The 26,961-nt window shown below is 42.2% G+C and overlaps 4 protein-coding genes across 4 annotated transcripts; 2 read left to right on the top strand and 2 right to left on the bottom strand.

Annotated features, from left to right (window-relative positions):
- Window positions 1–724: 724 nt before the first annotated feature.
- Window positions 725–2,482, bottom strand: EAE98_008007 (uncharacterized protein; the record flags this gene model as incomplete). Its single annotated transcript, XM_038955630.1, has 1 exon — window positions 725–2,482. The coding sequence occupies one exon, from the start codon at window positions 2,480–2,482 to the stop codon at window positions 725–727; it is 1,758 nt and encodes a 585-aa protein (XP_038807924.1).
- A 5,366-nt stretch (window positions 2,483–7,848) lies between these two features.
- Window positions 7,849–10,367, top strand: EAE98_008006 (uncharacterized protein; the record flags this gene model as incomplete). Its single annotated transcript, XM_038955629.1, has 7 exons — window positions 7,849–7,889; window positions 7,948–8,085; window positions 8,148–8,415; window positions 8,500–8,512; window positions 8,567–8,711; window positions 8,881–9,530; window positions 9,613–10,367. 7 exons carry the CDS (start codon window positions 7,849–7,851, stop codon window positions 10,365–10,367), a joined length of 2,010 nt encoding a protein of 669 aa, XP_038807923.1.
- Window positions 10,368–18,975: 8,608 nt separating this feature from the next.
- On the bottom strand, window positions 18,976–19,350 carry EAE98_008005 (uncharacterized protein; the record flags this gene model as incomplete). Its single annotated transcript, XM_038955628.1, has 3 exons — window positions 18,976–18,981; window positions 19,014–19,089; window positions 19,241–19,350. The coding sequence occupies 3 exons, from the start codon at window positions 19,348–19,350 to the stop codon at window positions 18,976–18,978; spliced, it is 192 nt and encodes a 63-aa protein (XP_038807922.1).
- A 5,963-nt stretch (window positions 19,351–25,313) lies between these two features.
- On the top strand, window positions 25,314–26,948 carry EAE98_008004 (uncharacterized protein; the record flags this gene model as incomplete). The annotated part of the gene is made up of 1 exon (XM_038955627.1): window positions 25,314–26,948. One exon carries the CDS (start codon window positions 25,314–25,316, stop codon window positions 26,946–26,948), a length of 1,635 nt encoding a protein of 544 aa, XP_038807921.1.
- Window positions 26,949–26,961: the final 13 nt, after the last annotated feature.

Below are 26,961 nucleotides of genomic sequence, written 5' to 3'. Positions count from 1 at the left end.
ACGATTTGTCGACTTCATAATTCCACGATTTCTCATTGTATTCTCAAACAACGGATCTTTGTACACTGGTATTCTCTTCCTGGGGGTGCTTCGAGTTTTTTCGGGGATCTTTCTTTTTCCTTCAGAGATGCCTTCTTTGGTGGGCGTTTCTACTTCTCATGGGGGAGTTGCTATTTTGGGGAGGGAGGGGGGAATCTTCTTCTGTTTGGAGAACTTTCTCTTCTGCTGGGAAACTTTTTCTTCTGCTGGGAAACTTTTTCTTCAACCCAATTTTCGTCTCTTCATCTCTGGGGAGCTTTTTATTCTATGTGCTGCATGCATACTTCCTGGGAAACATCATAATTTTTGTGCTGAAGCACCAAGATTTGTCATCTGGGAAGACATATTTTTTTTTAGTTGTTTTTAGGTTCTCGTCTGGTCGGATCCCCGAAGAGCACATCATTCCTACAAGTTGATGTCAGGACAATAACAGCTTTTGTACAATAGGTACAACTGAGTGGTCAGATTAGTTGATGGTTGATGGTTACTTTTTTTCTTTGGTCTTTTCTTTGAAAACGTGCAGAAATGCAACCCTCATAGTAAAAAAAAAGTTGTAAAAAAAATAGGTATCACTGTTTCTATGCTGTGCTTTGTGCTTTTCTTGACGCCTTGTTCCTGAACTCCTAATGCTGTGAAAATAATCCAACCCTATTGACACCTTTATCCATTCAATGATTTATATAATCTATCCAGCCCTCTTGACCCCATCCTCATGACCCACCCTCGGTTTCCACTCCTTTCCTTCTCCCCCATTCCCCCTCACCATCTCCCTCCTATCTTCCTCTCCTGCACTCCTTACCCTCTCCTCCAGCTCCTCGGCCCCCAAAATCCCCCACCAAAACCGTCTCAAATCCTCACAGACCTTCTCCTTTGAAACCTGCTTCCCCTCCTCTCCCTCTCCCTCTCCTTCTTCTCCCTCCAACAACAAAGTATCTCCAAACCTACACGCCACCTCAATCACCTCTTCCCAAATCTCCGCTTCCAAATCCCTCCCAAAACGCTGAATCGTTTTCTCTTTCGCCCCCCACATTCTTCCTCTCCCATGGAAATCATCTAATCGCTCGAGAACTTCTGCCGGATGCAATTTAATACGATTTGCATGGAGAAAAACAATTTCAGCATCTGGATTATTTCTCAACGTGGGGATTTCCACATCTTTTATCTCCATTTCGGGAACTTTCGAATCTTTTTTAGTTTTCAGATCGAGTTTCCAACCAGAAGAAGAAGAGGAAGACGGAGGTGCAGGAAACGAAGCTTCATAATCCGCGATAAAATCAAACTGCACCATCGCCACCACCTCGTCTAAATTTTCTTCGCCAACTCGCACCCATTCTCCTGTTTTTCGCCAATTTCCTTCTTCGTCTTCCTCTTCTTTTTCGACCTGTTCTACGCTCACGAGAGCATGGTTTCTTTCTCGAACTTGCCAGTAGTCTTTCTTCAACACGTTCGCGGCTGCTACCCAGGTTTCTTTATCTCCTTCTCCGCCTATTCCTTTTTGGGCCAACATTTCATAGTAGAAACCCGGTCCGAAGAGATTGTAATAGAAGGCTAGGAGTAAGGTTTGGCTATGGAGATTGCGGGAAATGAGGATTGAGCCCGCTTCGGAAGATGCGTGTTGGGATTGGATAGCGGGGATAGATTGATTTGCCAGGGTATAGAAAAGAGGAGAAGCGGTGTTGGCCCAGAAATCTGGCCAGGTGATCATACCTTTTTCCTGGAAGACTGGAGCAGAGAACCAAGGAGTGGGATCAACGAGGGGGAAATTGTCGGCGTCGAGGAAGAGGACGGATTCAAACGAGGAGAAGAGGAAAGCGAGAGATTTGTATTGGTAACGATCGATGGTGGCGTTTTGGAAAGAGGGGAGGAAAACACATTTTGCGTTTAGGGAGGCGAGAATGCTGCAGGAATAGGGGTCGTAGTCTTCGTGGGTGGGGATGAATACTTCGATTGGGAGGGTACAGTTTGTTTTTCGCAGCATGCGGATGGAGACCAGGAGAGCGGGGGTGTAGGAACCGCCACCGACGGTTATCAGTCCGTTGGTTTTGGGGGCGTAGGTGATTAGATCGGAGTATTCTGGGAGGAGTTCTACGACGTTGGAGTGGGCTTTTGTGGAGATATCAAGATCTTCTTGGCTTAAGGTGAGATGGTCTATTCGTTCTGATTCTTCATTAATCTCCTCGATGCGGACTAGCACGTATCCGTCTGGGAGTTCTAGAGATGAATTTGATGGTTTTTGTTCTAGAAGTTTGGAGAGGAAAGATTCAAAGCGGGGTTTTGGATCTTTGACTGAGATTTCGGGAGATAGGGGCGTAGGGAGAAGTTTCCAGGATGTTTTGGGGGAGGAGAGTTCGCGACGCCATTGGAATAGGAAACAGAGGCATAAGGTGGAGAGTAGAGCCAGAGAGAGAATACGAGGTGAGTTTCGGGGTGGATTGAATAACATGGCGGTGGCTAATGGATATATGGTATGAGAGGTAGATGATGATGGTATGAAAAAAGTAATATTATAAAGATATTGTAAAGAAAGAAAAGACTTGCATATCAAATGGTAAAGAGGCAAAGATAGGAGTTTTTCAAGAATATCAAGTCAAAGGAATGAAGGAAAAGAATGGTAAAAGGCAAATGAAGCAATTATTCAAAGGAGTGTGTAGAAGAAATGTGTAGAAAATCACATCCAGCAATAGAAAAGAACAAAACACCTCGAGATAACCTACAATCAGCTTCCTCCTTATCTTCACGTCATGTCATCATAACCTAACTTGATCTAAGAAGTAAGCAAACTAAGAAGAACGCGTGTATGCCATTGATGAAGATTTTCAGACGAGCCCATCTTGGAACGTTCTATCAACGCTCAAACAAGGATATTCGACGAAGCTGTAACAGACGCACGGCCAGCAACAAGCTATTCTTGGGATATCTTAACATTTTCGAGGCTCCACTTCAGATGGAAAACTAATAGTGAGGTCTTGGATTGGATCGTTCGGATTAGGTTTACTTTGAAGGTAACGGGATATCACAATAGGATTCTTCACAGGATTGGATAAACCCTGAAAACGTGGCGGTTTCAAGATGTTCCTCATTTTTCGGGAAGTCGTGATACACGGCCTAGATCTCCAAACAACCCCGATTGGGGCTGATTCTTCAATCTTACAAATCATGCCGTTTGAACTGCGAAGTATAATCTGAAAAAGGATCACAATTTCGATGTGCAGGCTGGAGAGAACTTTTGGATTTCTGAAGTAATGTGAAGCAAATGTTTCGAGTGGGTGACGTACAATAGAACTGTATGCGTATTGTATGCGTATTTGAAAACATCGGTAACCACCTGTGTGGCGTAGTCGTGATAAGGTTTAGGGGTTATCCACTATATATTGTATGGCATGTGCTGACTTGACTGTGTGGGAAAGACCCAGATGGCCATGGGGGCTTGGGGGCTTGCGGGCTTGCGGGCTTGCCCCCCATAATAATATCTTCGTATTCTAGATCATGTTTCTCTTATCGAGTACGAGTATCTCATATAACACCGGTACCGGTACAGAAGACAATAACTTTATGGTACCCTTCAAATGAGAACGACAAGTCTCAAAAGTTCATGTGTATGCACAAAGAGTATACCCCTAAGAGTCTACCTAGTACATCCTTTGTAGCCCCTCTCGCCCCTTTGAGAGTAGAAATTTCCACATAAGGATATAAGGTTATGGAGCCATTCCTGAATGACATTTTCAATAAGCTGCGTCGTCACCCAAATTCCTTCCAAAGAGCCTGAGCTTCGTACTCTAATAAGACTGAGTAAGATTTGACCACCGAGCTCCCATATTTACATACATCAATGTAGATATTTTTCCTCGTTCGAATTCATTGCGGAGCCTATAAGATTGAGCTGAAAACTTTCAACCTACATCTCGTGGTTCCCTCGCTCACTCCAAGCTTTTGTATGAGTAGATGATATTGAAAAACAGGTGCGAAAAGTAGGTACGAAATGATTGCTATTGTAGTATGAATGAAAAGTAAGGTCTCAATGCAAGGAAAGGAATTTATAATTTACATACCCAATAAATATAACTCCTAGAATTCCAACTGTTGGGCAAATATCTACCTATTAACTGGTAATGTTCAGGCCTGCTAAGCGGATGAAGCTTGAAGCTTAACAAGTAAAAATTTTAGGCCATCAATTAGCGTGTCGCGTCGAAATCCAGCCTTACGCGAACGCGTGCACATACATCTTCCCCTTCCAATCGTCATGACCAAAGAAAAACATCATCACCTCTTATATTGTCATTTGCAATTCTTTGCTCACAAAAAACCTCCAGGACTCATCACCTACCTCCTCCCATTGAGTTGTCACTCGAAGAGCTTCAACCTCGATTCGAATATCATATAGCAACGAGCTTACCTTTACGACACCAAATACCTCGATTGAAGGCGACGAATTCGAAACCCCTCTCTCACCTTACAAACCAAGTATATCGTCTACCCTACAGACTCTGACTCGATATTCCGAAAGGAATCATACGATTCAGAACTTAACCCTAAGAATACTGCCGGTTCACAAGCTTTGCGGCTTTGATTTGTTCTTCTGAATAGAGATTTTGTCTCGGACCAGAATTGTGAAGCCGAAAGGTTACGCGATTGAGGAATGTACAAAAGGTCGAAAAGTTGAATGAATAGTCCAGATGTCGAGAGACGATAAAACTGATTTCTGCTATGAGCTATTCTAGTAAGATCCCGCGTAGGGACGCTCCGTCAGGGAAATCGGCTGGACGTCTTTGATCAATATGGTTGTCTTCGATGATAATGCAAGTTGATTTGAGAAAGGAGATACAAATTGAGATGGAACTGATTCTTCTGCGAGAAGCTATCATGAGGGTCTTCATATAAGCTATTACGAATCGTCTCGTTTTCTCTATACACTCTCGAAGATTACATGATGAGGATATCCAAGGGGCAAAGACCGAGCAGAATATTTATTGAAGATTACATACAGGCTGTTCGGATTGTATATCTCTACACATTCCCTTGACCAAAAACTCACTGCTGTGGGTGGTCTTCGGAATGGAGATTACAAGAAGAATTGTCCTTCGAATGCTTTATCATTTGAAGAAAATCGTATTCCCATGCTCCGGAAAGTCAATGCCTCTCGATATTTTTGTTGTGAACATCTAGAGAGATGAGTCAACGTGGTTTGATAATGGTGAAGCTACTCCGTTTCCATTGTATTCTACATCCTCCGGGGAGTGAATCTTGTCTCCAACCTTTCTCATTTCAATGCTTCGTACATTTTATGTACGCAGTCATTTCTCGAGACCATTGCCGCGGTATCAACCATAGGCTTTGTCATTCATTTGAATGTAACTACGATCACCGCATTAACTTTCTCCTCTACAACATACATTAGAGTGATGGAAGACGCCGGTATTTTGGGACAACATTTTCTGATGTTTGTTACCACTTTTCCTCTTTCGTAACTGTTAGAGATGATCACGGCTTTTGTTGATGTCTTTTGTCCGTTTGTGCCCTGCTTTCTTGCAGAGGAATCAAAAACTTATCTTCGTGGACTATACTTTTCAAACAGAGAGAGGTTTTTCGAATTACGCCGAGGTACTTGATCGTTTACGTCGCTCGCCGCTAAAATGATTTCGAATCGAGATGATCCCTTCACAAAGGGTTCCAATTATACAGGGGTTGATGAAGGTGTTGGTTCTGGAATGATTTGTTTGTAAAGCGCGAATGATGGAATGTGATGATAGACTGTCCTAAAGTCGTTGCACCAAATTGGGATAGTTTCAGATCACTCATTTTGATGATGAAAAGCACTTCAGTGTCCATGATGGGACCCATCTCGTGTTGGAGTCAAAGCTTAGTGCTTGTCTATCATGGGTAGCATTGATTGCTCTGTCGGATTATTTAATGGGCCTGACTCGATAGCTTCTTGGTTGTACATGATTTGGACTTTCTAGTGGGTGACGGTCAGGGCATTTGGGAATTGAGTTCAAGGACAGGCCTAATGGTTGGTAGTCCTGGGTTGTCTCATACTTCTGCCCAAAGTATTGAGGCAACCCCTCCGGGCAGGGGATAAGTACACCTCTTTCTGTGATTAGGGGAAAAGAACTAACTACATAGAGCAGATCCTTTGGTCACTTGACCATTTCGGATGGCCTGTCGATGCAGAGGTCTGAATAGATACTTGTGGAATTTCAATACGAAGTGCTGGACGAACGAGATATCACGTCAAGATTGGGTGTGTGAACAGTAAAATATAGACTGTTGACCTTTTTCAACGATGCAGTTTGTTAGGAACTGCAGGAACATGTTCTCACATAGAGAGTTGTTCTTAACGGAGCGTTGGTAGATTGAGTAGATCCTTTCGGATTGATGTGAGATTAAGAATTAGAAGACGCTTTATTCTGGCTTTCGCTACAGCCCTTTAATAGGACGGTGGATAAAGCTCGAACCCCCTTTTCTCACACATTTTCATGGATGTACGTTAGATTGAAGGATGAATTGCCTAGGTAGATGAATGAATCAAATATCCACCATTGTTCATAGCCATGGTCTTGAATGACGCTCCGCTGGTCCTCCGGGGGCCACTGCCGTGGAGGCAGATTATTCGAAAGAAAAATACACCCATGTATACCTTCAATCTTCAACATCTTTATTAACATCTCGAGCGTAGCGTGCTATGGGGGCTTGGGGGCTTGCCCCCATTATTAGTCGATCTGAATGAGTCTTTCACCTCAATAGAGACATTCATTGCGCGATGCCACACTCTTCGGAAAGTTCAACCGGTGCCTTGCAGATGTTGCAGTTGAAATTTGAATCATTGTTTCAAAAGATCTCTTGAGGTTTCTGATTCCTTACATATCGTTCGATTTATGGTCATACGAAAATTACGGTATACTTATGATTGGTTATTTTATCACGTCTTTAGTTTTGCTCACTAATTTTGCGGATGATTAGGTAGGAATATCTTCTTGTTACTAGGTAACCATAAGCTGTGGTTCCTTCACCGACGAAAAAATCATCTCTCTATTCATGACTTCAATATGCATATTCTTTCAGAAAGGATCTCCATCTTTTACGTGCTGATGCTCTCGTTGTAACCATTCTTACGCCATTTTCTGAGCCTTTTTGACATCCGTTACAAAATTTTGCAAGCCACTTAATCAATGTAACTTGGCCATGTAACCACAAAATGTTGATACGACCGACAAAGTCCGGTGATACACGATCACGTTATCAATTTTCGAAAAAATCTTATCAAATCAGATGAAGCTATTCACGCCACGAACATGATAATCATGCATGCACGAAGATATTGACTGAAGCCAAGGGATACTCTGTTTCTGGGGTTACACAATGAGGTCTAGGATTTGACTGGATTGGAGAGTCAGCTTCAGGGATTCGAATGCGGGGTAGCTTGAGCTCTGGAGTGAATTGTAAATGCATTGTGAAGGGTTCATATACGATTATGGAGATTTGAGGCGTATGATACTTCATGTAGGTGCCGGCATCACCGACGTTTCATTGGGAATGGTGAATCATCTGTAGGGCCTTGTGCACGCTCATGCAGCATGCACTGTCTGTCGTCCAGGCATCCTTTAAATCTAGTGTTCTCGTCTGATTCACTCGCACTTTCGTTTTTGAAAATTATTAAGTTGATCACTCGCCGGCTTGGCTGGACAATATTCTTGTTTGAATATTAACGGTGCTCGGTCTTGGTATTGGGATCACAAAGTTCATATAAACATATCGACCTGCTGTGAGAAAAGAGTTAATTTGACGTAACCAAACTCGAGATTAACATTCAAAATGGCCGATGACTTGGGCCCTCACCATAAGCACGATCAAAGGTAACTTTTATTCGTGAGCTAATGGTTTTCTAATGTTTGCTGACAAGGCCGTTGATAGTGCAACAACAAACATCTCCAGCAATACTGGCGAGGTAGCTCCCGCCTACGAGAAAGATGAACTTGGAGCACAAGAAAAAGAGGTTCCTCGTAAAGGAGGAATCGACCTCACTCAACTATCCGCCAACACCACCGGCGAGTATGTTCTCTCCATCTCCATTCCAATCTCTGTTTTTCTTCTTCTCCTCTAACACATCTCAGGATCCGAAATCCCCTCGTCGGTATCCCCAAACATCAGCTCCTCGCCGACGTCGAAACATTTGCAAATAAACACAATCTCACTGACATTCTCCCAAATTTAATCAAAGGAGCACTTGTTGCGCAAAGTCCTCATCATGCAGATAAGATTACGGAACTTGATGATGAGGATCGAAGAGTTTTGGAGGAGGAAGTTACGCATCGTTGGAAACATCCTAAACAACTTTATATGACTATTATTTTGAATTCCGTTGCTGCTGCTATTCAGGGTGTAAGTAATATCTTCCTAAGTTTCCTCGTTTCTGTACCCTATAGATTATCCTCCTGCTAGAATAATACTGACCTCGTCGCATAGTGGGATCAAACAGGTAGATTACTCAAGAATATGCATATTTCCAAGAAATGTTGACTAATAATATTAGGTGCCAATGGCGCAAATCTTACCTTTGGAGATGCTCTAGATATTCCAGATACAGGCCCTATATGCGAAGCTCAAGGTACTTGTGATAAGAATGCGTGGATTATTGGTGCTATTAATGCAATGCCTTATATGGCTATCTGTCTCTTGTGAGTAACTTTTTGTTAAGACTTCTCTTTCGTCTCAGATGCAATTACAGTTCGGTATCTGCAACTAAGCAGTTTGCCCTATACTCTGCAAGTCGATTATCTAGACTCTTGTCATTTACCTTCTCACTTCCCATTCCTCTCCGACAAAAATTGATAGATTACTCCACAGTACCGCATGGATCTCCGACCCCGTAAACCACTACATAGGCCGTCGCGGTACCATCTTCGTCGCAGCAATCTTCTCTCTCATCGCTCCAATCGGCATGGGTTGTTCCCAAACCTACGGCCAACTAATGGCTTGTCGTGTCCTCCTCGGTATTGGAATGGGTCTCAAAGAAGTTACCGTTCCCGTTTTCTCCGCCGAAAATTCTCCGACTAGTATTCGCGGTGGTCTCGTCATGTCCTGGCAAGTGTGGACCGCTGCTGGTATTTTTCTCGGTACCTGTGCTAATCTCGTATTTGTGCATTCTGGCGCATTGGCATGGAGATTACAATTTGGTTCTGCGCTCGTTCCTGCAATTCCTCTTGTTATTGGAATATATTTCTGTCCCGAATCGCCGAGATGGTTGTTGAAGAAAGGAAATGTACCGAAAGCATATAGATCGCTCTTGCGTTTGAGAAACTCGCCATTGCAGGCTGCGAGGGATTTATATTCTATTCAGGCACAATTGGATTATGAGGATCGTTTGTTGGAACAGAGTGGATTAGCGAAGAATGGAAATATGTTTACGAGGTTTATTGAGTTATTTACGGTGCCAAGATTGAGGAGAGCAACACAAGCGAGTGGTATTGTTATGATTGGGCAGCAGATGTGTGGAAGTATGTCTTTGTTCCTTCATCCCTTTTATCTCAACTGGAAACCTTATGCGATGACTCGCTAACCCGTATTGTATTTAATTAGTCAACATCATTGCATTCTACTCCTCCACCATCTTCAAAAACGCAGGCGCAACAATCATCGGTGCGCTCCTCGCCTCTTTCGGTTTCGGTCTTATCAATTTCATCTTTGCGTGGCCTGCTGTCTGGACAATCGATACTTTCGGTCGGCGCACACTTCTTCTCTTTACATTCCCTCAAATGTTCTGGACTCTTCTCGCAGCAGGTCTTTGTTACTTCATCCCCGAATCGTCAAAAGCACATATCGGCATGGTGGCCTTCTTCATCTACCTCTTCGATATTGCCTATTCCCCTGGTGAAGGACCCGTCCCATTTACCTATTCCGCCGAAGTCTTCCCCTTATCCCATCGTGAAATCGGTATGTCCTGGGCCGTTGCCACCAACAATTTCTGGGCCTCGGTACTCTCCCTTACACTTCCTCGCATGTTATCCGCTATGAAACCCCAGGGTGTATTTGGTTTCTACGCCGGACTCAATCTCGTCGCATTCGCATTAATTTTCTTTTTCCTCCCGGAAACTAAACAGAGAACGTTGGAGGAATTAGATTATGTGTTTGCGGTACCGACGAGAACTCATGCGAAGTTTCAAATTCAGCAGCAATTTCCTTGGTGGGCTAGGAAGTGGATTTTGAGGAGAAAGGGGGAGGTGGAGCCTCAGCTTTATAAGTTTGAGGATGAGGTGTGGGTCGAGCAGGAATTGGATACGAGAGGTGTTAGTAGTGGGCTTGATGTGGGTGGACATAAGAAAGAACTTGTTTAAATGGGTTGTGAAGGAGGTTGGTGGCGGTGTCTACTAGGTGAGAGAATTGGGAATCGGTGAATGGGTTTCTGAAAAGTTTCTTCTCTTTGGTTCGCTTGGGGGAGATAATTTCATGGTTGGGAAGATGAATGATGATGAGGGCTGGTAAAGGAGAGATGGAAGATGACAATAAGACAGCAGACGATTTGTGACAGAAGATGGTGGGTGCAGATAATGGCAATCAACAGACAGACAGAAAGTTAATTTTCCTTGGTCTTAAATTTCGAAGAAAGAAAGACGATCGTTGAGTTTTTTAAGATACCACTAGTTTACAATACATCGTATTTACATCATATATCTTTCTGAGCTGTATTTAGCATGCGGGTTAGTTTTGCCAGAGATCGGTTGTGGAGATATCACACTTCGCGTGTTTCCCAGATCTTGAAGGTATATCTATATATATGCCCGTCCAACCTAAAATCTTCCAAAGCATCGCCAACTACCCATTGACTAGACTTGATATCATGCCTGAGTAGCTGCAGATTTCTTCCCCTCAACTCACAATACCCATTCTTAGCATCTCCTCTCCACCATTAGTCAGACATCTTCTCCCAAACCCGTACGCACAATGCAAGAATAGACAACTATATCTAATGACAAGTATATCAATCAACAACACAAAATTAAACAGCCAATAAAAACTCCCTGTAGACATATTAGGTATGTAAATATCACCAACATCTAGTACCCATGTACATATACATCTGATCACAGCAAAAACTCACCGTCAACGGCCTAAATCAGGAATCACAAATACTCATTGTGATTTTTGCGGTCCCGGGCTGTGAAGATAATTTAGATGAGGTTTGTAGATTTTGCACTCCAAAATGAGTTCCTCTTTCTTCTCTATCATTAGTCCTAATAACATGGCTGATTGAAAAAATTGTGAATTTTGAGGATGGGAAGAAGAGAGGGAGAGGGAGGGGGAGGGGGGCTATATACTTCCCGCCTCGCCTTCTCGCTTCTTCGGTAGACTGTTGAAGATTGGATGGATGGATGGAGGGAGGGAGGGATTTTTGTGCGGAGGAAGGAAAGGGAAAAGAATAAATGACTGGTTGATCAATATTTCATTTTCCGGTGTAACAGCAACCTTCAAGTTTCGATTTCGAGGAGTTCAGGTTTTTTGGATGAAGGATGGAGGTAAATCTAAGTGGATTTGTTTTGCTTAGAGCGCTAGAGGCTGGTATTCGAGTTGGCGGTTGAGGGGATGCATCGAGGGGAATGGTGGTTAGTGTATGACAACGATGGTTGGGAAAATGGGGGATTATACATACCTATCTTTAGAGATTTGGGTTCATGAGAGAGAAATGGCAGTACAATTGGATTACCGCTGGCGTTCATTTGTATGAAGATACGTTAGTGCTTTTATTTGATGACAATAACAAGTGTTGTTTTCCCCAAGCTCTAGCACGCTCCGAGATATTATACCCTTGATTTTTGCGAAACCTTTCCAGAATCTTCGATCAAGATTTCTCACTGCATCTTCCTATGGGCGTTGATGTTTGCTAGTCAGGGATTGATATCTCTTAAAGAGCGTTCGTAGGAGTTTAAATAGTACTCTTTGGAGTTTCCATCGTCTAAGACATGGGATGAGACGAGCGAGGAAGAGACTGAAGTAGAACAAAGGAACTGTTACAAGTTTCGACACTGCGAGATCTGTTATTCTTTTCATCTTAGACCTCTATATAAACACAGCTTTTCTGATGATAGAAATCAAATGTGGAAGTCTTCACATCATGATACCATATCAGGGTTGTTGTCCCTTGTGCGTATTCTGTATTCTGTAGTGGGCAGTGGGCACCAGTTTTCGGGGAAAAGGTGGTTTCTGTGGGAATTATGAGGAGTTTTGTCAAGAATTTGAACAGTTTGGGGGTAAGGATAAGATGCATAAGGGAGAGAATCACATGATGGATAACAACAGCCACCAGCCTTTGCGAACGACAACGGAAATGATTTCCTGATAGCGGGGTTTTTGATATGATAGTAATGGAAGAGTCGGTGATCAGATATCTATGATATACCGGATGATAATCTTGGAGTGTAAAACTTGGGTATACTTTTTATCTGATGTGAAGACTGCTTTGCCCTAGGGAATCTACAGACCTGAGTTTCGGTCATAGAAGCTTAAAGGTGTATTTAGTTCTCTTGGTTTGATTACGCGAGTGGGTTGATTTATATACCCCAAGTTCCAAATTGCACGGTAAATATTACGCATAATAATTAATTTTGGAATCAAGCACCGTCTCCGGTATCGCTGATCATTTACAGATTCCTCGAACTTAAAGGTGTTCCTTCAGCTTGTGAAATCTTTCAAGCGGAGGTAATTTCGCAACTTAGGAGGTATATAAAGATCTGACTTTCTTGTTTTTACGGGTATCTGGAAAAGTAAACCGCAAGCTCACAATTTCCATATGTGCCAAGTGGTGTATAGCCTTATAAACTTACAAACATGAAGTTGATGATTTGTAAGATAGAATTCTCTGTCTGTGATACGTCATGACTCATCATTCTCTCGTGTTTTTTACCGCATGATGATGAGAATCCATCTATCTACAGATGACAGAAGTTGTCTTAATGACAACGAGTGATTTTGTCGATAACAATACTGACCATGTATGTCCCCTACTCCGATTTGAAACTTCATTTTTAACTTCGAAGTTATGATGGGAAAATTTTTGTGTTGATCAAAATCGTGTCTACCACATGTCTCGAGTATGGATACTGTTTTGTTTTTCTATAAAGACTTTGTGCTCTTGGATACCTCTTTATATATAGTACACAGGAACTTCACTTTGTGATTACCTATGAGGTTGTATGGGGCGCGCGAGCGAAAATGGAAATGTGTGGATGTATGAATGAGGTGAAGCTGCATAGCATGTTCGGACGTTCATAGAGTGACTCCTTAACTCTCAAAGGACTCAGCCATCAATATTCAAATCAGTATTCCAATAATGGTATGTAAACTCTCAAGATTCCGGCCTTTCTGAATCAATAATTGCAAGACAATTCGATATCTATCATACCTTGATAGAGTTAATTTGAAAGCCTACTGTCCATATCCGTGGTTCCATTCTATAACACTCCGTAATGGCAGCATTTTGTATCAAAATTCCTTTTCAGATAACTTGCTGGAATCAACATGTCATCAAGACAACAGTACAAACAAATTCAGAAATTGCAAAGAAACGGACAAACGACCAAAAGACTCAACGAGTCTAATAACATAGAAGAATGCCAATGACAACGACAATCCTCATCACACAAATTTTCACTTGTTCCGCAAGTCTCCGAGTTTGGAAAATTCATAAGTACTCGCAACAGTCTGAGCACTTGAGTCTCTAACCAAAACGAAGACCATCTAAACCAATCCTTAATTGGTCATGTGAATTTGTATTTTGGCTTAATATACCCCGTCCCTCAGAACCCTGAGTATCAGCCCATACAACAACTTCCCTCGCACAACATCAGACACAACATCAGACCTAACTATAAGAGTCCCAGATACTTGAAGAATTCCCAGTATGTACAACATATACAACCAATTAGTTTTTCACATAGGAAAGATGTCGATCCATTCCATTCCATCCTACCACAACATAATCCGCTCAGAAATCAAAGTATTGGTATTTTTCAACCAGGTCCCGCTGATTTCACTTCTATACTCCCCTTTCTCATTTGAAATCTGAAGCACTAAATGGGAAAATGATAACAATTGGAGAGTAAAAACGATAAACAATCAAAAACAACGGTAAATACACTCATCACAACGATTAATATCTTACATACATGAATCTGCATATAGGAACTCCCCTTAACCTCTTCGAAAAGAAATCCATCCATCATCCATCATTCACAAAAACCAACTGGACCATCGTCGATGTCTTCTTGTTGCGTAAGGATGTCATGGGGTGGTGAGCTGAAATTGGATGTGAGTAGATTTATACACCCACCACTCACCACCCACAACACAATTTCAAGCTACCGAGAAGATAACTACAGTAGCAAACCAGCAGCAAAATCAACGAATTACCTATTATATTTTGGGTATGTAACATAACACTATCCAATTATCGTCCCTCTTTTGTTTCTCCACTCAGCAGCTCCTCTTTCACGCATTTTCAGAGTCTACTATTTAAGACTGAAGATGTCGGGTTTGTATTAGCATGTATATCCCGAATCAAAAAAATACAAGAGATCCAGGGCATTTGTATGATCGAGTACTTTAAGCTGAGGAAGTGTATATGAGCATTCGTTCGAGGCTATGCATGCGTGTGTGTGTATACCTAGTTTCATCTCATTCTTGACGTAGTGCAAGTGGCAATAGAATTAAAGTGACGATAGCAAGTATTTGGTGGAAATGACAATGAGGAGGATGGATGTGATTATGGAATGATACAGCGATGTTTGACGGTTGGTGCGAGGGGAATATGAGATATTGTTTTTCTAGTTTTGGGTCTGGGGCAAAGGTGCCGAGTAAATCTGTGTCCTTGACATCTCCCTTGATGTACTTTCTTCGTGTGTACTTTTCGTAGCGTAGGCGTGCTGTTGAGACTTATATACACCATGCCTCATTTTTTTCTCCTCGTTGAAGAGAGGAATGTATGTGAATTCATGGGCAAGATTCCCCATCCCCGCTACTCGTGATTGTAATAACAAGTAGAATGTAGATAACCTCTTCTATTCTTTGTGTGCAAACATTTACTACGTCAGGATCAAGTATTTAAGATTCTTAAACCTCATATCGTAGCTCCCCAAGAGCCGAAAAAGATGATCAAGATAAGCTATGGGAGCAGATGAGTAGCTGGCTTTGCTCGATAGATATTGCAATACTGTTCATTCCTTACTCGCACTCCGTTTTTCAGAGGGGTTATCTTGAGGTTAAAGTACAGATGTGTTTGAATCATGCAATGACGGAAAACTAGGATGATGACGATCGGAAATAACATCAAAACCAATAGTGACGATATCGAGAATAACACCAATAGCATTATAGCAGTATTGACAGTACTCTCAGTACTAAGAATATTGAAATCGCCAACTTCGGGTTGTACTCAAACCCAACTGCTCAACATGACAAAAAGTAAAACCCCTCAATCTCATAGTCCTGATCGTGAAGTGATAAGGAAACACCCATCAATTTCCGCAACCTAGTTCTTGTCACTTGTCGTGGCTATACATACTCTGTGTCTACTCTCTTCTCACGGCTGCATCAGTGGTTTTATATCCCCACATCGAGACTTCGAGTCATTCCTGTGGAGATGCCACAAATTTGCGGGGCCTGAAGTATATAGTAAGGATCGAAAAAAATTGAGATGAGCTGCTTTGAAAACAGAGGGGGGAGGTTTCGAATTGTCTGCAAGGTCTCTATAAAACACATCTATGAGGCTAGAAATTATCTTATCAAAACATACAGGTGTCTAGAGAACATGGCTTCGCTAGGAAGAAATAGAGAGGATCAAACGAATTCTCATTTCAAGCATAGAATGAGGGAATGATGTGACAGATAAAGAGACTGAAGAATTTGCATCAGAAACGAAAAGAAGAGGAATGAGATTGTGACGTCTTTGGTAATGGAATGGATAATGGCAATGGAAATAACAGTTTCTATTCATTTAATAGAGGAACATATAAGTGTAATGTAATCACGGTCTGAGAACGACAACATTACGAAATCCCCATCGGAAGAATAAATAATACTGTGAAATCATCCTACGATAAATGTGAAATAGACTCTGATCGACTCGTCGCCATTATTGCTGCTAACCATGTATACAACTGCTGCTCGGTTTCGCCTGGTACCAGTTGTATAAGCGTCTCTTTGTATCTACGTGATTTTTGAGTATGAAGTGTGATGGGACCGATTTATATACACCCCCAAGGACACAATACATGCGGAGATCCAAACAGAGTAATAATGGTACTCCGCCTTTCTAATTCCAGAGAACGAAGCACACTCTTCCTACCTCATCATTCTTCAATTCACCCCCTCTGAGTCAAGTCTCAGGTATAAAATCCGCACCCATCCCTTCACTCTGACATCGTACCCAAATAATTACCAATCAAACACAAAATGCCGGGAAGCCAGCATCGTGACGTCGCTACCAATTCCGCTGGAGGGATAGCAGAAGGTTAATATATTCTGCATTACTGATATTTATTCGACTTCGAATTGGCAATTGTATGCACGAAAAGATGACAGTAAGAAATGGTGGCGACAGGCCATAATTTCGAGTGATAGGATTGAAATTCCTTCATGTAATACCATAATTCATAGACCAGACTCATCAAAGACACTCCATGGACTTTAATAAGGCAGCACTTGCTTTTTCCACTTTCAATCTTGATTTTAAGACGACATTTGCTGAACTACATCCCCAGCGCGAGATATTTGGAATAATGTGCTCGGAATCCTATGGAGATGTTAGCATGGTATATAGAAGAAATGCCGTCCATAGTCTACGTACACGATTTAGTAAGACATCTCAAGACACATTGAGAAATACCTGATAACGACGATCTGGAATCCGCAGAGATGATTCACAAGTCTCTCCTGCGAGATGGATAATTTGTCATCAACATGCGTGGATACATGTTGCATGTCACGCCACGATCCAAAATCCGCAGTCATATCTCGCCGCCCACCGAATCTCCCACGAACGACCTAATCGATGCCATCGAACCACATTAAAATTACCATCTCAACACTCTCCTTCGATCCCACGAACTTCCAAACTTCCGAAAAAGTTCTCGGGAACCCTATTTTCCTGACAGATCGACCCACCGTCACTACTACATCATCATGATCATAATCATGATCATAATCAAAACCCATCTGTCTATAAATACCCATATCAAATGAAGATCTGCTCCAAGCCACCCATGAAATAAAATAAAATAAATAAAATAAAACCATCTACCAAGAGTTCTCATTTCACGATAATACTGTAATGATTATGAACCCCTAAAGAAAAAAGAGGATCAACTAGGTACCTACATAAGCTTCTCCTTATTTCGAAATTCAATATTATTGTTTAACTTTTGTATGAAAAATCCCTCTCTCACGATCAATATGATAAATATGATATCAGCAACTTTTACATATCCTATTTATCTAAACACTCAAACACCCAAAAACCCAAAAACCTAAATACAAAATACAAAAATAATCCTCAATATAATAAACTCCCACCAACCAAGCAGCCACCCACCAATTCATTCCCCATTCCCAATTCCCCCACCCGCACATCCCAATTTCCCACGCCAAATGCTCGCTTCCAAAAGATATCTTCTCGCAAGAATCCCTTCCCTCCGAGCCTCCCTCGTCCCTCGTCCCTCGTCCCTCGTCCCAGAACCGCAGATCCTCATATCGATAATGCCAGATCGACGTTATCAGTTCGTATACTACATTTTTTGATTTACGATAAATATAAGACCCAGCTAAGCTAATCCTTGCCCTTTTCACAAACCTCGTTTGGGGTTTCGCGATCGTAGACTGCGTACGAAGTAGAATGTATGTGTAGAATGGGTAGAGTATTCTGGAACATTTCATCTAAACTTTCTCACTCCACCTGTCAAGTCAAGGAAAGTCAAGCAGTCAAGTCAAGTCAAGTAGTCAAGTCAAGTCAAGCAGTCAAGTCAAGTCAAGCAGTCAAGTCAAGTCAAGCAGTCAAACCAAGTCAAGTCAAGTAAAGTAAACTCAAAGCAAGCAAGTCAAACCCCTCAAACCCTCCTCTCATATGAAACTCCCTAGACTCGCAAGCTACCAAACACCCACCCACCCCATCGCTTCGAATCGAATCAAATCCAATCGAAAGAAAGAACGAAAGAAGGACACATAACGCTTCCCATCACCTCGCGCCTAGACCCCGTCCGTCCAAAATGCGGATAAGGCTGTGTCTCCTCCTCCCGAGGTCTAGCATACAATACCCAAAAGAGTAATATCCGCTTCAAACATCACCTCATTCCCATTCACACAATTCATCAAATCATTCATGCGAAGCGAAGATAAATCATCCGCGTGTTTCGCATTTCTCCAACGGTATGCTATTTATTATACCTGTAGATGGGTACCATGTTTACTATTTATCTTGCTCACACTATCGATGCACGGATGAATAACAGGGGAAAGGAGTGATATCTTTAGAAATCAAGTTGCTTCGGATTAATCTGAAGATTGATGCGCGTGTTTTAGATTTTTTGGGGGGGGGGAGGGGAGGGGGTTTGAATGTGTGTGATGTGATATGATGCTGATGGGATCTTGGATTTTCCTATCTGTAGATTTCGATTTCGATTGCGATTTAGTATTTTATTTTATTTTATTTTATTCGAGTTTAGTTTAGTTTAGTTTAGATTACTATATTATCTTTCCCAAGATTCGAAACGTTTCGAAAGATAGATGATAATATAATATATTAGCAACTCATTACAATATATACAGGAAAGAAAAAGATTAACAACTCTAGATAGCATACAATATAACATGAATATAACCCATCTACCCATCTACCCATCTATTTATAGCAACCCTTCCACGTGCACCCACAAGTCCAAAGACCCAAGTTTCTCGTCGTCATAACTACATACATACATATATACGAACATACATACGTATTCATTCCCATCCCGAGTATCGTGTATTTGATTACCTGCTCTCTTTCTGTTTCTCTTTCTGTTTCTCTTCAATCTATGGAATGGCTAATATGTATCAAAAACCCATTTCATCCTATTTCATCCTATTCTATTCCATACCTACTATTACTATTACTATAACTATATATGAATACAAATCATACAACAAACACTTATAAGATATAAATAAACACTCACAAACATACAAGTATCCAGGATATCCAGTCTTCTCGCAGGGAACCAGAGGTACGGGTGAGGGAAGTGTACCTAGATCGCTGTCATTCTGTCTGAGACGGAGAAGATCGGGGTCTCGCATTTATGAGTCTGGGCAGTACGGAGTATTTGATCTGTGGATTAGTCAGTTGGTCTGTTAGTTACAATGGTATTCAGGAGTTGGAGTTGCTTGGGAGGAGAAAGGTACTCGGGGCAGGCGTGAAATTATGAAAAGCTTGTGCTTGGGGCGAGAAGAGGAAATTAAACGATTGGTTTGGGGGATTTAGTTATTTGTACGGAGTATAATGAGTAGGTACTTTGGTGAAGGTTTTGGTATTCTCTATCTAGGTACGAACAAGCAGATGGTGAATTTCTTGGGGGTAGATAGTGTAGTTAATCATACGATATGGATACACAAGGTACTTTCCTACCACCTACCTACCTACCGAAAGAAATCCAAACGACCTATATGCGACCATCCAATAGTCAATAAAGTACACAGTAGATAGTTCATCACAACGAGCCCAACAACTATACATGTAAAATAAATACCGAATAAGTACCCACACGCAGCGTGATACCCACGACGCATTTCCCATCACAGATTGGAGGCTCTAAGCGCCGGTGGAAGGGTAAATGCATGAGGAAAAGACGACGAAAACCCAGTCCGCGGGATTGATTGGCCGAGAAGCATTGATGTTCGCGGGAGAATGGATGCGGGAAGAGGAGATGGTGTGGTGTGGTGCGACCCCTGATGAGATGCATTGGCCTCGCGCTTTTTGATGCACTTGTGAGGTACCTTGTGAGGAAGGAAGGGAGCAATGGGATGGATGATTTGATGGGATACTTTGGGTGTAGACGCGGGAGGATGAGGGGATTTACGAAGGAGGAGAGGCGATGGGTGATGATGGTGTGGAAGGGAGGGAGGGATCGACAAATACGAGGTTGAGTGTACTGCTGTACATCGATCGGTGCGCGGGAAGCGATGAACTTATGTACTTACTTACTTGCATATTTCGGAGGGTTCACGGCAGAGGTAGGTAGGTAGGTAAATAGGTATCTAGTAGGAAGATTGTTCGTGGACATAAATAGCTTGAGCTTAGGTAACCTGGGTAGGTCGGTAGGTATGTCAAATGCCATGGAAGATGGCGAGATGCATGTGCATAAAAAGTGAACGATTGGGATTGGATTGGTAAGAATGCTTCAGCCCTGAGGGAGCGCGATATCCAATAAATTGATCAGTTTCTTCACTGTTCTGCATGGATGGATAAACGATAAAGTGAACAGCCCGAGGATGGATTGGATGCTGTAATTGGTGTCTGGGAAGTAAGTAGATATTGTGGTTGCTGATCACTAGTGGCGGCTTGAACTTGGCGCTGTTTGCGAATGAGAAAATGTCATGCGAAGAATATCACGAATACCTAGGTATCCTAGAGACAATACAATATATAATTGAGGGTGTGATGAAAAAGGGGACACATACCGGGAGGGAGTGGTAATTCTCCAGGAAGAATGATAACCTTAATCCGAATAATTTCCTACCAACAGAAATGTTGAATTTATCCAGAACAAGGTTATTGTTACCAAGATGGTTACCAAGATGATTACCAAGATGTAAGACTCTACAATGTATCTTACAATGTATGAGAAAGCATTGATTAGAACCTCACCAAACACATACCTATCTAGGTACCTAGATATGCAACTTGGGTAAAAACCCATGGATGAGATTAGATGTTTTGAAACAAGCACTCTCAAATCGTTGATCACCTGCATCGTCGCAATGCTTCGTGTACGAAGTACATTATGAATGTGGAGAAGGGACCAGCTCAGGCTCGCCAGACAGAGTAAGGTTACTCTTTAGGCACGATGACAAGCTTGCATCGGTAGCGACTCCATCCACTGTCCTTATTTTTCTCAGATAGATTGGATTTACAATGTGCAAGACGTTGCAATATACATTCTCAAGCACTGCACTGCTCACTTCTCGGCTCCGTGATGGATAATCCGGAGAGGCGTGCAAGATATCTATGGATGCTCATCATCGTGCGCTTCGTAATGAGAGAGGGTTATTAATGAGAGTGGTGAGATGATGGAGCTGATACGGGGTACATTCGCATCGTCAATATTGTGTACTGGTGGTGAGTGAGACCTCAGACCTTGGGCTCAGTAATGCCGTGGACAAAGGAGGGTCCTCTTCGGTTCACGGTATCAATCAATCAATCAATCAATCCAGGCCTTTGCGTGTTCCCTCACAACCGGGAAAGGGACAGGGTGCAAAAGTGTGACTCCGAAGATGTGTGTGTAGGTATCCACCTTCAAGCAAGATTGTGGCACAGTACCTACTCCGAATAGTATCTTCTGTAGCGAAAAACTCCTAGTTGGGAATCGAGGTGGAGGTACCGGTGCGAAAATTGGTGAGATTTATGGAGTGGGAGACTTAGCCACGCGATATGTACGCGTTTTGGGTGTGCTGGAGTGGAGACGTGAAGTTATGGTGTTGATTTATATATTTTATATGGATGTTTTATATGGATATTTTATATAATCTACAGAGTATATATATAGATGAGTGATTAGGTGAGATGAGATATTGAGCGTTCTAGGACAAGTCGTGGTGGAAGTGATAATTTAGTTAGGGGAAGCATGTGTTTGAGAGCGTTCCGTGGCTCGAAATCGTTGAGATTTAGGTTCATCACAAGTTCAAGCAGCCATTTGAAATTTATGCAATAGGCTTCGTCCCCTTGATTCCACTTGATCGGTCCCGTCAAACGGTCGAAGGGCTCGAAGGATTTTCCCTTCCCCCCGTGAAACTTTACTACCCTTTTTTAAATCATCGACTTCGTACCCGTTGTAGCCGTACGTGCGGCACTCTTTCGAGTCATCCTTAGTCACTTCTCGTACGTGGTTCTGTGCACTATTGAACCACTTCTTCACGGTATCTTCGGCTGGCTGGGGCTCGCGTTTCTCCTCTGGTCTTCGTCTGGAAAAGTTGGCTCCAGAACTGTGAAAAATCAACTCGCTCGCGAGAAACTATTGTGGCCAATTAATCGAAGTGGAACCTGTCAATATGGTTTTCGTGGCACCAGGTATCTTAGATGATCATGTCAACAAAAAAGGATCTTGATGATTCCCCTTTGGTGTCTAGCTTGTTTAAATTAGATGTCTAGAAAACGACCATTACTTTGTACATACAGCTAATTTTGTTAGCTAAAGTTAGCTTAACGAGGCTTTGCCCTCCCTCGCTCATCGAACATCGATATTCATGCCAATCAAACCTTCGAGACTCGATGTTGATTTTGATTTTGATCTCGATTTCGATTTCCATGTTCAAATGTCGAGTAACTTTTCCCTTACTTCCCACCACACCGCCCTTTGCATCGTTCTTCACCAAATTGAATCTCCGAATTCCACGTTTCTTTCTTCCCACCCTCCATATGCCATCTATCCCACACCACCTCCATTAAAGAGAGACGGACAAGAGATTGATAAGACTTTCACCAGTGACACTAACAAAATCTGCGACAAAGAGTACACGGAAGATTCCCCCACATCAGCTCTTTTTTTAAATTAAAAAATCACCGTGGTCCCTTTGAATAATCCCTAGGTATGACAAGGGATCTTTGTTGATCAAACCTACTAAGAGATCATCCATGCTCACTCTCGAGCAAAGACTTTTTCGCTACTTTCGGATATTCTGGATAGCGTGAGTGGCCCAATGAGGAAGAGTGGATAGATGGAAGAGAAAAAAAATAACGATCAAGCATCCAGATGTAAGTAAGCAGAGTCTGTCGACCCTGTCTCCTGTTACACCCTACCCTCTCTCCTCTTTAACTTTGGTGAAGGGGGACCTGTCGAGCGTTCATGGGGATGTGTACCTAGAGCTAGGCTCGCTAGGTCGATGGAGATGCAAGCTTAAGAAAATAGGGAAATCCCCCTAGTCACTCTCTCGTCTCGCTCATTGGAAGTTGGAACGCCTCTTTTTTGCCTTCGACGTGAGAGGACTAATTCGTTAATCTCATTCGCTCAATGGAGACGATCTCATTCGTGGCTACGGGCGAAAGAGGACAATCTCATTCCTTTCCTGGATTTGGGGATGGGGGATCTTTGACTCTGGGATGGGAATCTTGAGATACTTTTCATCGTTGTGTTATTGCGTTATTGCCTCTCTCGATGGGTAGATGGATGGATACATAGATACATACCTAGGTAGATACATAAAGAAGAACAATCAAATATCAAAGTGAACCAGGATCTCTTTCTTCCTTTCTTGATTAGTTAGTTACTCAGCTCGTTATTGATATTCAATACTACGGTAGACTAGATACTGAATACACTTTTCTTTTTCCCCCCTCGTTCGTTCCATTCCACTCACCTCTTTTGTCTACGGTACTTGTATTTGTTTGCCTGCCTTCTTGACGCGTTTACATTGATCAAGATACTACACACCATACACCATATATGTATACCATACCATATCATCATATACCATATCTAGACTAAAAAAGGATCATTCCGGGCCCTTCTTTATTATTGATTGATCGAGCCCTTTTTTTCTTGATTGAAATTCAATTTATTCAAGGCATTATTTTCATAAAAGTATACTTTCTGGGTCTTTTCAGTTCAAAATACGCACTGCACTTTATTATACACGCATACACTTGGCATTGAGACTTTTCTAACTTTCCTCTTCTTATTTCTCTCTTCTCTCTTCTTTCTTCTCTCTTCTCGCCCTCGATATTACCCTTGACCTAGGTACCTCCCTAGTAGCATTATTATACTTCACTTACATTACATACATACATCAAGCAGCAACCACGACCACAATAATCCCGCTACTGGACGCACCTACCTTCACTCGACCATTCACACTTAAACTCAAGTGATTCCTCATCCACTCATCCACTCATCCACTCATCTTCACCATTTCCACTCATCATCCACCCAGACCTTCTCTTATTTCTCCACACTCTTCACTCTTCTTATTCACTCACCCACACCCACACCCACACCCACATACACACCCACATACACACACACACACACACACACAAAAACGCATCAATTTCAATTTCAATTTTATTCTTCCTATTTTCTTTCTTTCCTCCCCCAAAAAGAATTTAAAGTCCTTCGACAATCCTTTCACATTGAGAAAAAAAAACCTTACTTCCTTTTTATTTTCTTCTCATTCGAGACTTCCTTCTCAATCAAAGCTTTTTGTTGTCGTGCTCGTGCTCGTCGTCGTCGTCTTCGTCTTCGTCTTTTGACTTTACTTTGAGATATCACTTCCTTCTTCACATCTTTCCATCAAATAGAGATACTACATACAACACATTCAATCCCCACACTCTGTAATATTCCCATCAAAAAGCGAAAATCAACTCATCATCGTCATCGATACCAGAAGAAGAAGAAGAGGAAGAAGAAAAGAATAAAAACCTCAAGTTTGACAAGGCCAGGCCATTTCTATCAGTCCGCGACCGAGAAAATACACACTTACTTACATCCATTTGTTCGGATTTTTCGGGGGGTCTTTTTTGTTCACATTGAAGATTCATCAACTCTTTTCTTGGATTCACCCATCAAAAAGTTATCTCTTCAATTATCAAAATTCCTTTACATCTTCGACAAGAATCGTTTCCATTAACCTTCATTCTCTCGCACACATTTCATCTCTCATTACGACGATTTGTTTGTTGCTTGTGTGAAAAGAAAAGGCTTGCCTATCTTTTACACCACCACCTCATCTCACCACACAACCTTCGAGCTTCTTCTTACAGAATTACATTTTACAAAGCAAAACAATATAATTACATCGAAACTCCTTCGACTTTACGTACAATACGCATTCGATAATATCTTGTTTCGAATCATCTTAATTTTATCTAATACAATTCCCGTCCCTTGCTCACTCAGGTCGACCTGACAATCCTTACACGATCAATTCATCGACACGAATACACTCTCTTCGATAATTGATCCTTGACAAATCTACGAATCGAACGATTCCTACCTTGACACCCAAACTTACAATATCACCTTCAATTGTACAAAAAAACATCAAAAATGGACGCAGGCGGTCTTGCTCAGATGTCTTACAACAACTTCCCTTCCAGTAATGGTTTGGGTATGCCAGTTACTGGTTTCGCTGCTAGAAGAGCTGCTAATGGTTCCAACATCAAACGTCTTTCATTTGAACCCACTGCCAAGACTCTCGATTCTCAAGATAACGGTGCACCAACTCCAAGAACATCTCGTTCTCATTTACTCGCAGGTTTGAGAACTGCACCAAAGTCTGCTACTTCTGCCAACTTTCCATCAACTGCTCCACCAACCCAAGTTCAACACAACACCGGTAACAATGGAATGAACTCGAGCAGATATGCCGATAATGGACCAAAGACTTCAGGATATGCTCCATTCAATCAACAAAACCATCAAATGAATCATCAACAGATGTACTCTGTTCCCGAGCAAGTTCTTTCCACTCCCGAGATTCGACTTGATGATGGACATGAAGGAATGGATCCAAATTTGTATGCTCAGCTTGTTGCTACCAATTTGTATCTCGCAGAACAACAACAACGTCTTCAGCAACAATTGATGAATGTTCAAGCTGCCGCTCAACAAATGAGTTTGAATGGACAATACGCAACTCCCCCAATCACCCCACAAAACATGGGAATGTATCAACAACACCAAATGAAGCAAAACATGCAACCAATCATCACACCTGTTCCCGGAGCCCAACCTGGTGTTTACTCGTACTACAACCCCATGACTGGACAGCAAACCTATTTCATGGATAACAGTCAACAATATGTCGAGTCACCAATTGAACAAAGGGTGAGCTATTCTCCACCACAACAACCTGGCACACCAAGATTCCAAGTGTCTCCACCACCACAATCCGATGCACCATCTTTCACAAGGTCAATCAGTCCACCAAAGAAATCTGCATCGCCACCACAAGACCATGCTCCTTTGCCTCCACCATCTGCTGGTGCTTTCCGTAGAGGACATCGTAGCTCAAAGTCTATGGCTATGTCTATGTCTGGTGAGGTTTCTTTGGATGGTCCAAAAACGGCTGGATTACCAAAATCTACTTTCCCAGGTACTCCAACTCAAACCGGATTTGGTCCAGGTGCAGGACGGGCTGGTGAACATCCAGTCAGACAACCACGTGGTCCACCACCCATTGAAGAATTGAAATCTAAGCCAACTGCCAAGCTTGAGGGTTCCAAGAACTTTGCTACTCGAACTCGTCGAAGTGCTGTTCACAATCTTGTCCGTGCTGGATTGGAACGTCGAAGGGCACCAGGTAGTGCATCAGGTAGCATGTCACCTGTATCTGAAGATGGTGAGATGTCATTCTCCGCTGATGATAACGATTCGGATTCTGGCCGTAGTGGAAGTGGAAGTCTTTCAGGTCGTCCAAGCCCACCAAGCTCTCGTACATCTCAACATGGTGCCATTGGTTCTAACCGCCCTACTTCAAGACAAAACTCTCTTGAAATCAAGTCAGTCATGTCAGTTGAATCATTCACTGCTGAGAGTGTTTCTGGTGATGAACAAATTGGTGGTAGCTTTGCTGCTGTCTTTAAGAATGCTGGAAAGAAGCCTGAAGTAGCTGCTATTCAAAAGAAAGCACCAATGCTTGTTCTCACTAGCGCTGAGAAACGCAAAAGCTCCATCTTTTAAGATGTTTGAGTAA

The sequence above is a fragment of the Botrytis deweyae genome (genome assembly GCF_014898535.1).
Source record: "Botrytis deweyae strain B1 chromosome Unknown BDEW_020, whole genome shotgun sequence".
Classification (NCBI taxonomy): Eukaryota; Fungi; Ascomycota; class Leotiomycetes; order Helotiales; family Sclerotiniaceae; genus Botrytis; species Botrytis deweyae.
Note: the sequence above shows the minus strand (reverse complement) of the source record. Positions and strands in the feature narration are given on the sequence as shown.